We start from the raw sequence: 13,451 nt of genomic DNA on the forward strand, positions 1-13,451 counted from the left end.
TTTGATCCAAATTAGTGAGGAATTAATCTAAGGGAAATCCGAATGAGACAAATAAAAATGCAGAAAAAAAATTTCCCACTTTGAATATAATTTTTATTTTTATTTTTGAGAGGGAAATATAACATCTATATTGTTCTCACTTTGGTCACATGGGGCAACCAAAGGGTAAAGAATTATTAATTTGTTTCCACAAAATATATGCACATGGTACATGGGCACCACGTTTGTCCTTTAGCGCTAGCGTTTTTACAACTCATGACACTCTTTTTGCTCTCTCTTAGCAAGCAAAAGTCTTTGCTTCAAAATGCAAGATCAATGTTACAACACCTCCAAACATATATGCCTAATCCTAGTTAAACTAAAAAAATTCCTATTTAATTGACTCTAAAGGACACTAATTACCCAATTCATAGAGAATAAATCAAGTTAAAGAGTATTTGATAACTCTTATTTCTAAGTTACAAGAGTCCACCAAAAAGAACTCATCATCTTATCAATTTTATTTTTAAGGGATGATGAAGCAGATAAACACTTATATAAAAAGATATTGTTTGCACCATTGATTTAAGAAGAAATTATCCACACACACGAAATATAAAGTCTACCCTTTTAAATTTGAACCTTTTTCCTAACTTATAAGGATGTGAGAGACGATGAGGACGTCTATGCACACTTTAATTTTATGAATATCTCTTATCCTTTTCATTTGGTGGGTCAACAACAACCATCGTTCCTCACACAAAAACATATAAGGTGATAGAGGTGAAATGATATCCTTGACGAATGCCTCTATCTTGAGGTGTGTTTCTCTCAAGGTCTCAAGTTCGATTCTCCCCAATGTCAATTTCAGTGGACTAATTTTGCTTCTTAAAAAAAAACGTCATTAATCAAAGGAATATGATAAGATATTGTCTCTATACTCATCACATGTTCCTCCATTTCTTCTTAAAACCTCATCTTATGAAGAATAAGAGCATCCGCAATGGTAGTCCACTAATAAGGACTCCTTAAATGGACCCCACATGTACACATCACTTATTTATAATTTTTTAATGAAAGTACATGTTAAGGACTCAATGACTCCAATGACAATACACTAATAAAGACTCCAATGAAAAGTACTTAAATATGTCGCACTAACTTTACATTATTATACAAAAATAATTTATTACTTTTTTTGCAAGTGGGACCAACCAATACATATTTTATTACTTCTTTTACACGTGGGGCCCATTAGTTGCCTAAGAGAAAGACGGTTCTTATATAGTTGTCCGTTGCTTAATAGAGACTCGTTTTTTCTTCCTCCAATGGGAGGTTCTTGACGGGGAGTGATCATTGTTAAGTAAGGAACCTCCATTGGAGATGCTCTAATAAACTTAAGATAACCCTAATCCGTATATAAGAATATTTAATATCATGAGTTGTCACCCCAACCATTTTTTTGTCAACCCTTCGATTCTTAGTGGAAATGAGCCTTGATAATTCAAAGTTCAGTCAAGAGGTAAGTAAAATCTGACCAAGAATTGTTCTACCAAAGAATCGAACTCAGGTTCTCTTGAATAATTCGTCCTTGATGAAGCTCGTTAATCAATTAAGTTCAGATACTTGGTTCCTCAAACTTTTCGTTTATAATGTTATACAAAAAAAAAAAAAGACAGCCTAATGCACTAAAGTTTTGCATACGTAGGGTCTGAGAAGGGGTCCCGCATACATAAGAGGTTGTTTTGAAGACTTGCACGTGTGCCATTTCAATCACGTGACAACAATTTTACTATTGCGTCAATGTTCCTTATTTTGTTTACCATGTTATATTATATGTATGAAATAATTATTGTCATCAAGTGATGATTAATCTTTGTTAGATATCTCTTGAACATATAAGATGAGTTTTTTTTTCTACAACCGAATTTTCTTCCCACGAAAAGTCAAACATCGAACCTTTAATGACTTGTTTAAATGGTCCAATTCCCTTATCATTTGAAGAAGAAAAAAATTAACAAACATTTTTACAAAGAAAACAAACAACATATATCTTAATGAAGATTCTCTCACTTGAGAAAAAGTGTAACTTATATCCCGCAGGAGCGTGAATTTCTTGTTGTTAGCTTGAGAAAACCGTTAAAGTATGATGAGTTGTAAGTACATATCCTAACTTGTTAAGTTTTGAGGTTTGCATGATCCTAAGTAGTTGAGATATAATTTAAAAAAAATATTTACCCAAGAACTAAAATTGAAAAAAATAAAGAAAAAAGATTTACCCTCCCTAGAAATAATATTGAAAAAAATAAGAAAAGAAAAGAAGGCGACTCGTACCAATAACTCAGTTTCCGAGTCCGACACGACAAATCGAAACTCAACACTACACACACAAACCTAAGATCTTCGATTCGTTCATCAAAACCTCAATCATTGTTCCTCTACTCCTCCTTCCTCATTCTCTTTCACTTTCGCTGAAAAACTCAGTTTTTCTCTCCTTCGATCTCTGTACTTCGCTTCCCGTGAAATCTGGCTATGGATTACGAACCTTACGATAGTAGTGGTAAGCTTCATTCTCAACTTCTTCGTTACTTTCTTCCCTCATTATTCCTAAATTTTCAATTTTTTTTAATGGGTCTCTTTCAATTTTAGGATTTAGGGTTAGGGTTTTGTTTTGATTGATTTAATTAGGGCAAAATTTTCAATTGGCACCCAAATTAGTAGTTTTATGCTATGTTTAAGGAATTTGAGTTGTTGTTGTCCGTTTTATGTAGTATGTGTAATTGTGATTAACTTAAGAGTGTGATTAAATTATGGTTATGATGAAAATTTTGATTGTTATTGAACACAGGGGGATATGGTATTGGTGATTTCAGTTTCATAGTTTTCATTGGAAGTGTTTATTTCAACGATGAAATTAGTAATGTCTAGTTTTCAAAGTGTTTTGTGAAGTATTTTTTTTTCTATGGAAAGTAAAATATTACAGTTCTGTTTTGTTTAGCAAATGGAAACTGAAAATGTTGTTATAGTAACAACTGAACCTAACGCGTATTTTGAACTATATAAAGTTTTTTCCAGTTCCATGAACTTGATTATGCCGCTAAACTGGTTTATTCGGTTGGTATACTAGTTGGGAACTGGGAACTTCTCAAGCTTAACTTTCTCAGTGAACTTGAAAATTTGAAATTGCTTTGGTCTTTGAGTTCCAAAGACCGTCAACTAGTTGTTATGATTATTGTTATCTTGAATAATTTGATGGCCTCTTGGTTTTCTTTCTTTACCTTAGCAATAAGGTGCGACTTTTCTGAACTAGAAAGGCACATCAAGCACCTCAAGCAGCAAGAGGTGCTAACCGCTTCTGGTGATAGCGGACTCTATATTGGTTGACACTTGACTGTTTTATTCGGATGTAGTATCTCTTAAAATTTCGAAATGTATTGAATTGTCTATCCATTTGTTGATGGGGGATTTAGAGTTTTTCTAACTTAAAGGTTTACACTTTCAAATATCCTCAAATGGCTACCTTTTTGTTTTTCCAGTTTGACACAATATTGACTTAATGTTTCTCCCTACCATTCAGTGTAACACTGACATATGACAAACTGCTTGCATTAGACCCATGTTGTGAATTTGTTGATTTGAAATATTGATTTTTTTTACCTTAACTGCAGTATTTATTATCTAGTTAGTTGTTGCATTGAGTAGATCGTGGCCTTTGCTTTGTATAGTTAGTAAATGCTTGTATGCAATACCTGCTGCATTTAGTAAAATCTGGTTGATGTATATTTCAAGGATTTATAGTCTGGACTGACTTTGATCCATGTAGGCTGCCCCACTTAGTGGGATAAGGCTTGGTGGTGGTTGTTGTTGTTATAGTCCGGACTGACTTTGTTATTATACTTATATACATATAAATTCATTGGATGTAATGATTGCAGGTACTGATGATGATCTTCCACCAACACATCAAAATAGAATTCCTAGAGGGGCACGTCTTGCTGGGAATGGGCGATCTGCAGTAGGTTCGATGTCATACCCCAGGATGTACGGTGAAATTGACATGGAAGCTCAAATTCACCAACTTGAGCAGGACGCGTATAGTTCAGTTTTACGAGCCTTTAAAGCTCAAGCTGATGCCATTACTTGGGTACATTTTCTTATTTTATTTTCACTTATTTATTTTGAAAATTTTTAATCAGGTTTAAATGACTTCTAAACAACATGTATTTTCTTCAGGAGAAGGAAAGCTTGATAACAGAACTAAGAAAAGAACTAAGATTATCAAATGAGGAACATAGGGAACTTCTAGGCCGTGTTAATGCAGATGATGTCATACGAAGGATAAGGTCTGATAAAATTGTAAAACTTGGTCTATGCTTTAGAAGTGAGATTTTCATTACATTTTGCATATACACACTGTCATGTTGTTAATCAACATTTTATTGGATGTTGATTTAAGGGAGTGGAGACAGACAGGAGGCCATCAGCCCAGTGTGCTGAGTTCTGGACATGTCATTCACGATTCAGTTCCAAGTCCAACAGTCTCTGCTTCTCGTAAGAAGCAAAAGGTAACACCGTCCGTACCATCACAATCTTATGGTGGGCCTTCTCCTTCATTTCATCCCCAGCCCGTGGCTGCACCCCACCAGCCATCTTCTTCTGTTGGAAAACGTGGACCTGTTCCAGGAACTAAGGGCAAGAAGCAGAAACCTGTAAGTAAACATAGAAGTCTGGTTACATTGTTCTTCTTCTCTTAGTTTATCTGCAGTGAGCTTGGTTTGATCCCCTTCATAGCTGCTTAAAAAATTATTTGCCACTATTCAAGCCTACATAAGCAACACTATTTCATTTACTTTGGTTCTTGTATATGCAGGGCCAAGTATTACCAGGAGCACCTTCAATAAAGCAATACCCTTCTTCGGGACCAGGGGGAAGGAATCAAGTACCTAATAGAGTTACTTCGGGTACTGGCACAGGTGAGCTTGCTGAGGGAGCATCAATTGATCCGCTTGTTGGCAAGAAAGTACGAACAAGATGGCCTGATGACAATAACTTCTATGAAGCAGTTATCACCGACTACAATCCAGTAGATGTACTTACATCCACTTAATCAGTTTAAGATTTGTTTGTCAGTTAATTTATAGCTGATATGCTTACTTTTTACCTCTAACTTTTCAGCGTCTGCACAATCTGGTCTATGACATGGGAAGTGTAAATGAATCATTGGAATGGGTTAATCTGTCAGAGGTATATCTGATACTGATTACTGTCGTGTAATTCTTTTTGTTGTCTTTTTCACACTCCCCACGTTGCGACTCTCTTCAAAAAATAGTGTTTTTCCAAACCTTGCGAAATTGAAACTAAAAGTAGAATTATAAAAATAGAAGTGTATTAGTGAAATTTGAAAATAAAAATGGAGTAATTTAATAATTCTAAAATATTGGTATTAGAATTATAAAAATAGAAGTGTGTTAGTGAAATTATAGAAATAGAATTCTAAAATAACTCTAAATAATTTATTACATTATTTAGTAATTTAATGTCTTTGAGTAGAGTTCTGAAGGTGTTTTAATGTATCATATACAGTAATTATGTGAAATGTTTGTATTTCTCTAGAATGTCTAAAGAAATATGTTGGTAAGCTTTCTTTTCCATCTTTAAATTAAGAGTTACATTTCCAATGTGTGTTGGTCCAATTATGAAAGGATTTGGATCTCATAAGCATGTGGTCCTCAGTTAAATCCTAGGATTCATATGAATGGAAAAAGTACTACTGGGATGTGCTCAAACTTTGGCGTCTAATGTAATAATTTCTTTAGGTGCCCCTGTAGTTAGTGATGTTAGCCCGTGGTGCATACAAGGACATAGACTGGAGCATCTTGTCATTTGAGAGAGTTAAGACCTTTGGGCATTAGGAGAGGTGCAGACCCTTGAAATTCTGCCATCTATACTCTATTGAGGGAATTCTTCCCTAGTTCTTTCTAATAAAGATAGAAGTTTCTATCACGTATCTCAGGAGATCTGTCTCGTACCTACTGGGTAAAATGCTCCAGGGCCCAAAAAAATGTGGGCTGGGATGTGTTTGGTAACTTTCTGCATAAATTCGGCACTGAATTTGAAATGTTAGAAAATATTCATTTTAGATGCTAAAAATGTTTTGAAGGAAACTATTGGGCATTTAATAAAATGAATTTGACTATACTATTGTTGAAAACTATTTTATAACATGTTAAATTAGGATTTGGTTGTTCATAAATAGGGTTATGACCTCGTTCTGAATTTTTTTTATAGCATGTTTCTGCTTTTCTTAATATTACATGTATGACAAACTTTTCATTTGCTGCACCAAATTGAGATGTCAAGTTGGCTTACATTACTTTCTTTTTGTAACACTATTTTCATTCATGAATGAATGCATAATGTGGTATCAAACGCTGCAGTTGAAGACCGCAGCTGCTGGTTCCATGTAAAAATAATATGTAATTAAATAAATGAAGTTTTGACTTGTTTAAACTTTCAGTAATCCTGAATTGTGGTTGTTATTTAAACTTTCATAAAATTCAAGCACCGCTATTCTCGTGTACCTTGATTGTTCAATAACATTTAGAATTTAGATTTTCTATTAGCTTGATATGCTTAGCACTTGCCAGCACCTAATTAGATACAGTCTTGTAACCGCAGATCTCTCCGGAAGATATTCAATGGGTAGGGGAGGAACCTGGAATCAACCATCGTTTTGGGGGATCTGGTCGTGGGATGAATAGGTCTGTAGGTCGTGATAGTGTTCCAGGAGCTGGAAGAGGTAGGGGAGGTACAAAGGGGCAATCCAAAAAAGATTTATTGCCATCACAGAATGGAATCGGAAAAAAGGCTCTGGATGATATACAAATACTTCACACAGACACACTAGTTAAAGAGGTAACTGAAAACGGTTCAATCAAAATACTATTCAATTGAGATTGTTTAATCTTTTCATGGAAAATATTTAAATTTTTGGGTAACTTGTCAGGTGGAAAGGGTGTTCAGTGCAAATCATCCTGATGTACATGAAATTGAGAAAGCCAAGAAAATATTGAAGGTAAAGTACAATTTTATTCTCCAGTCTGCCATTTATTTTACTGCTAGCCGCTAATTTATCTTATGTTCTTGCAAATGCTGTATGTATAATCAATTTAATGAATTAACTACAGGATCATGAGCAAGCTCTTATCGATGCAATTGCAAGGCTTGCAGATCTTTCTGATGGCGATAATGGTACTTATTCGCATTTCGCACACCTATTTGCACTTTTGCAGTATTATAAGACATTTGTTCTTTCACAAGTAGTCCTCTAAATGCTATGGAGTATGGACTTCGTTTAGGTGCTTTTTTTACTATTTAGTTTCAAATCATAATTCAAATGAGTTGCAACTTGCAAGTGATACGGATGATAATACAGATTGATTTTAAAAATTACATTGACTGCAAATTTGAGTGTAAATAGAAGTACAATAGTTTGGAATAACAAGGATTTGATTTTCACTGATTATTGCTTGGTATAATAGAAAATCACTTTCATCTTACTTCCATGCCGTGGAAACAGTGGCCATAATTTGTTACACTACACCCCACTTCCAATCATCCTACGATTTAATATACCACTCAGGGGTGATTCCATATTTTTCACTTTTGTCTATTTAAACAACCTTGGCCTAAAGTATCCAGTATTCACTACTTTTTTAAAAAAGTGTTGTCATCAATTATATTCAGTGAAATGGCCAGTGATGGAACAATATGGATCTCCACACTTGATTCTGTGTATAAACTTTCTTGATGATCTTATCTTATTGTTTATACAGATGGGGGCGGTCGCCATTTCTCACATGTTAAATCAATGGATCGAGAATGACGGAACACCTACGTTGTAAAATGGGGAAAAGGAGGCATTCAAGGAAGCAAAAGTCACGGGAAAGTGTAGATTTTCTCTTGTATTCTATCAGATAGGATGACAATTATGTAATTTGGTAATAATTATTTATTGAGGGTAAGATTTGACCTAGGATCAGCTTCTGCTTGTATAAAAAGAGAATGATAGTGGATACATTCCTATATTTGCTGTATTAAATTATGAGTTGACACCATTTATTCACAAGACTTGGTGACTGTTTGGTTTTCGTAAACACCAAATCTTAATCATCATGGGTACTGCCAAACCAAAGTTGTTGGTGGTCATTTACATAACTCTTTTTCATCCTTTTTTGTCCTCTTGACTATCACCAATGACTTTATGTTTACTATTGGCACCACCTACCCAAACTGAAGATCCACCATAAACATTAAACAACCATCACAGTCACTCACCTCCATCTCTCTTTTCCTTATCTCTATAGTTTCTCCTTTTCCTCTTGCACAACTCATTTTAGTCTACGCATTTGTGAGTGTTTTCTACCACTTTAATATTTTCTTTCCACTTACAATCAAAATATGAATATTAGTATTCATGTCCCTTTATGCATGTTCATATAGAAATGATGTAAACAAGCAGTTTGTTCTTGTAATTATGACTGAAAAATGAGACGTACCTATAAGAGATGATATGGAAGAAGTATTGAATGAGAAAAAATTGATTTTAGAATTTATTGTATGAAGTTGATTATTTTTTGTTACTAAGAAGAAATTGTTACAAATGAATGTATGATCACTTTAAATAGTGATCTAACTAAAATTATCAACTGGCAGCTACTCAACTAATTTTTAACTACCTTAAACAATATTTTATCAATTATAATTAATATCCACCATATCTAACAATAAAGAGGAGTCACATATTATCAAGGTTGTGCCATCTCAATTCCCCTTTGTAATGGACCTAGTGTGGAACAACATAGAGTGTTCGTTAGGATTTGAGTTCTGGTCTAGTTATACCCTTGTGACTTCTGATCATTCTATTTGATTAATTAAAGTTCCTTTAACGTAAAAATTATCAAGTCAAGAATAAAGAACTGTGGACTTTTTGGTCTAGGTTTTATTATATAAACCAATGAAATTAAAACATGGTCCACAACAAGGATATGATGTCTCTAGAAACCAAATATGGTCTGAACAACAAGGACGTGGGAGACCAAGTATGTTTACAGAGAAACTCAAACCTAGTTAAAGTTTCAAGTACGTTTCACGAACTCTGTTCAAGCACGTGTACTTAAAACTCAGTTCACACACATCTTGTACACTGAGTTTCTAGATCTTCTGTCCAACACTCCATCTTAGTTCAAATAAGTACCTTACACAAACTCTATTTATAAGACCATTTCGTCAAAAAAAAGTATCTCTTTTTATAAGACTCTCTTCGAATATCAAGGTTCATTAATTAATTTTTTACAAAAATATCCCTAATTAAATGAAGAGATTTAAAATATCAATCATTTCTCTCAATAATTGAAGGATAATTTTGTAAAAAGAAGGTACATTGTTGACAAATTTAACGCAAAAATATTTTTTCTTGATTCTTTTGCTTTTATCAACTCATATATAAGGAAGAAGTCACAAAGGTCATGTGCGTGTCTATATATATATATATATATATATATATATATATAGGGAAAAATACACTAACCTCTCCTGAACTCTGTCTATATGTAACCCACACCCCCTCTATTTTATCTTATGACACATACCTCCCTTGCCGTTAAGTGCTGTCAATGTGCCGTTAAAAAAAAATAGAAACTTTTTTTCACTCCTTTTCTCATTCAACTGCATCGCACAATACCTTTCCTTCTCGCCACTGTTTCATCCTAACCTAAAACTTCATTAACAACACAACCAATGTTTTGATATGATTGTTATTTTGCTCACATCTTTGTCGAGAATTTTTGGGTCATATAAGATTTAACAAACAAATTGTAGAATGTAGGCAACCGTAATCAAAGTAAATTATCATAGATTGAGTTTCTCAAACAGAGTTTCTCAAAGGATTGTACCAAATAAATGGGTTTTTTTTTTTTTACGAAGAACAAATAAATGGGATGTTGTTCATTTGTGTTAAGTAGCTTGTGTATGAGTCGCGGCGGAATAACTAATACAGAGGTGTGCTGCTTTGTTTTTGGGGGATACTCTTCAAAGAAAAATAGTCTCATCTATGTTATTAGAGATATATGAAATAAAGGAAATCAATAAAATAATAAATGATAAAGATGTGAAAAGCTTTCAACAATGGCAGAAACGTGGTTCAGTGGAGATGGAGATAGTTTCATTAATAGAAAAAAAGTGTGTTTTTTTTAACAGATCTACAAACGGTGTTAAGTTGTAAAGGGAGGTGTTTATCTATTTCAAGAGACTTTAAGGGAGGTTAGTGTCTATTCAAAAACTAGAGGGGATGTCTGTGTCATTCAACGAAACCTCAGGGGAGGTTAGTGTAATTTTCCCATATATATATATATATATATATATATATATATATATATATATATATATATATATATATATATATATATATATATATGACTCGGATTCCGTCAACGACACCAGGTGTAAGTCAAAAGATTAACACTAAATATGCGTCGTTGGATTTGTTTAATCCTACTGTTAATAAAAAAGAGGGTGACTTAATGTTAGTTTCTTCACTCCAATTTCTATCTAGCGTCATTGATGATGAATTTGTTGTTGTCTCAACCAGAATTTAACTCTAAATTATTGCTAAAAAGTCATATATGAACTTCTAAAAAAGCAATGGCTGGAATATTCATAAATTCAATTGCTTTTGTTCAACCTTGCCCCAAACATTTAAGCGATTAAAAGCACAAAAGAAGAATCTTTCACTGACGTTTTACGTTGACTAAATCACGGTAGTTACTAAATCTCCGTTGAAGAACATGTATCATACATAAAGTGAATTCTTTCATTTCAACTAAATTTTTTACTATTGAAAAAAATGATTAATCTCTATGATTGCTTATAAAAAATATTATTGAAAAAATAATGTTTCTATAATTTATCATTGAGTATTTTGGCCGTTGTATATTATGTGATTGATTTTTGAGTAGTTATGAGATGCCTAATTTTTTTCGCATGGGATTAAGTGATTGGTTTTTGAATTAACGGTGGTCTGGTCGTAATCATAAAAATTAAGAAAATGCTAACTTATGTCTTTATGGCTCAAGATAAGGATCTTGAAATAGAATTAAACAATAAATATTGTATTGAAAATATAAGTTTTAAAGTTATGAATGCACAATTTTCAAAGTTAAATTTTTTTATTTAGTTTCTTATCTTATGCCCTTATGACACAGGTTAGCAACACCCTAAAAATTATTGTGATTTATATAGAATGTAAACTTTACATATTCAATAAAAAGCAATGTTATTTGAACAACCATTTATTGTGACAGCTTGTTAGATAACCAAATTTTACAAAGAAATTTAGATAGTGGCCCAAAAATCAAAGCAATAGAGAGAGAAAGTAGAATGATCATGTGAGTATGAGAGATGAAGTTGTCACAAAAGTTATCAAAAAATGGTTGTTCAAATACTCCCTTTGTCCCTCAATAGATGATCTATTTGACAATATACATTATTGACTTGACATACTTTGACAATATTTTTCTACTAAGTCACACAAATAAATAATATCATGTAAGATGTTGTTGGATTCGTCTCGGTGAATATTTTTAAAATATTAAATTTTCATAATTTTTTTTAGTAGAGAATTGAAGATATCAAAGATAAAACATATGCATTGATATGTGTGTCGGAATCAACTAGGTCATGTATTAAGGGACGAAGGGAGTATCATTTCTCATCAACAAAATTACGATAATGATGGATGTTTTGCCTAACCTACACTAAGTTGTCTATCAACTTGACAACTATAGTAATCATAACACTCGAGTTCTTTTCCTTCAAACTAGTCATGTTGGCACTCTTGTGAGACTTTGTAACTTTTAGATACAAACAATATTGGATAAAAAATTCAAACGAAATATGATAGAGAAAATCAAATTATTATTGTACCATGATAATATTTGGCAGATGTGTTTTTTTCTTCAAATTGGCATATATATATAGAGAAATGATATTCTAACAACCATTTTGTGACAACCTATGTGACAACTTTATCTCTCATACTCACATTATCTTTTTACTTTCTCTCTCTATTGCTTTGGTTTCCGTGTCACTATCTACTTTTCCTTTAAAAATTGGTGGTTGTCACAAAAGTTGTTGATTTTTGATTGTTAGAATATCATTGCTCATATATATATATATATATATATATATATATATATATATATATATATATATATATATATATATATATATATATATAGGGTCATGTTAACTTGTGCCCTTAGGGCACATGTTAAGCAACCTAAATAGAGCAATGTTGCATTGGAAAACACAATATAACAACTTTTAAGAAGTTGAATGCACGCCTTTTGATATATGTATTTCTATAATGAGTATCTTAACATGTGCCGTGAGGGCACAAGTTAACATTAGCCATATATATATTGTGCTCTATTCATATGCACACTTGACCACTTCACATCATTTGCCAGTCATCACTATAGAAGTGAATCTATTTTTTGAAATTCGCTACCAAAATGTGTAGTAACTCTTTATCTAAAGAGGCCAAAGAAAAAAAGCTGGAAGATGACGAAACACCAAACACCATTTTAAGAAAGGTATCTTATCCATGAGAGAGCTTGACTAAATTTGTGTGGTTCTCCCTCCACACAAGACCAAACATTCTTCTGCCTTCAAAAAACTACACACCTTATATGCGTTTTGGGCTCTTTCAACCTTAGATAAAAATAATTTTTTAACATTTTTATTTATCCGATCTCATATTCAATTCTAAAATTTAAAAATGGTGTTTACTCAGGGACAGACCCAATTGAGAGGGATTATAGGCCATGGCTTACACTTAGTTTTGGAAAATAAATAAATTTTTGTAATTAATACAATAAAAAAGAAATGAAATTGATTTATATTATTGATTATGACTACACTATAGTTTGATTATTTTTTTTTTTTAATGTGTAGGTTTTGTCGTTAAAGTATTCTTTTAATGTGACTACACCATAGTTTCGCTGTCAAGCAACCCAACACTATAAATAGGCATTGGCATTTGAACCCGCCCCCGTCCAGACCTGTCTGCTCCTGCCCTGTATTTAACAAGGAAAAGCCTATTTAACTGGGTGTGGGTGCGGGGAAAACCCGTTTCTTAAGTACGGGGGGAGGGGGGTCGGGGGATAGTTAAATATGCCTCGCACCTGCTCTGTTTATTTTAAATTACTTTTTTACCTTTATATTTGATAATCACATTACACGTATACCCTTCTTAACATAGTAAGTACATATTTAAAGTTGGTCAAAAAAAGTACATATTTAAAGAATGTTTTTTTTAGATATGTGAAAAAACATGTTATTTTTTCACTACAGCTTCGCGGATGAGGGTTGCGGCGGGGCTGGGAAACTCATCCCCGCTGGAGGCAGGTTTG

At 33.0% G+C, this 13,451-nt stretch overlaps 1 protein-coding gene across 1 annotated transcript; it reads left to right on the plus strand.

Moving 5' to 3' along the window:
• The first annotated feature begins 2,294 nt into the window (after nucleotides 1-2,294).
• LOC146948648 (protein EMSY-LIKE 3-like) lies at nucleotides 2,295-8,135 on the plus strand. Its single transcript, XM_085744856.1, has 10 exons — nucleotides 2,295-2,539; nucleotides 3,915-4,123; nucleotides 4,213-4,322; nucleotides 4,436-4,688; nucleotides 4,850-5,068; nucleotides 5,155-5,223; nucleotides 6,658-6,894; nucleotides 6,986-7,054; nucleotides 7,167-7,230; nucleotides 7,815-8,135. Exons 1-10 carry the CDS (start codon nucleotides 2,512-2,514, stop codon nucleotides 7,862-7,864), a joined length of 1,308 nt encoding a protein of 435 aa, XP_085600982.1. The 5' UTR covers nucleotides 2,295-2,511; the 3' UTR covers nucleotides 7,865-8,135.
• The last annotated feature ends 5,316 nt before the right edge of the window (nucleotides 8,136-13,451 follow it).

Source organism: Medicago sativa, chromosome 2 (genome assembly GCF_051527215.1).
Source record: "Medicago sativa cultivar Bolivia chromosome 2, Bolivia_mono, whole genome shotgun sequence".
Classification (NCBI taxonomy): domain Eukaryota; kingdom Viridiplantae; phylum Streptophyta; class Magnoliopsida; order Fabales; family Fabaceae; genus Medicago; species Medicago sativa.

Excerpts from the sequence above, each read along its gene's own strand:
- LOC146948648 (XM_085744856.1), top strand. The coding sequence starts at position 2,512 with ATGGATTACGAACCTTACGATAGTAGTG. Across the intron at positions 4,323-4,435 it reads GATGTCATACGAAGGATAAG|GGAGTGGAGACAGACAGGAG; the intron begins GTCTGATAAAAT and ends TGTTGATTTAAG. Across the intron at positions 4,689-4,849 it reads AGGGCAAGAAGCAGAAACCT|GGCCAAGTATTACCAGGAGC; the intron begins GTAAGTAAACAT and ends TTGTATATGCAG.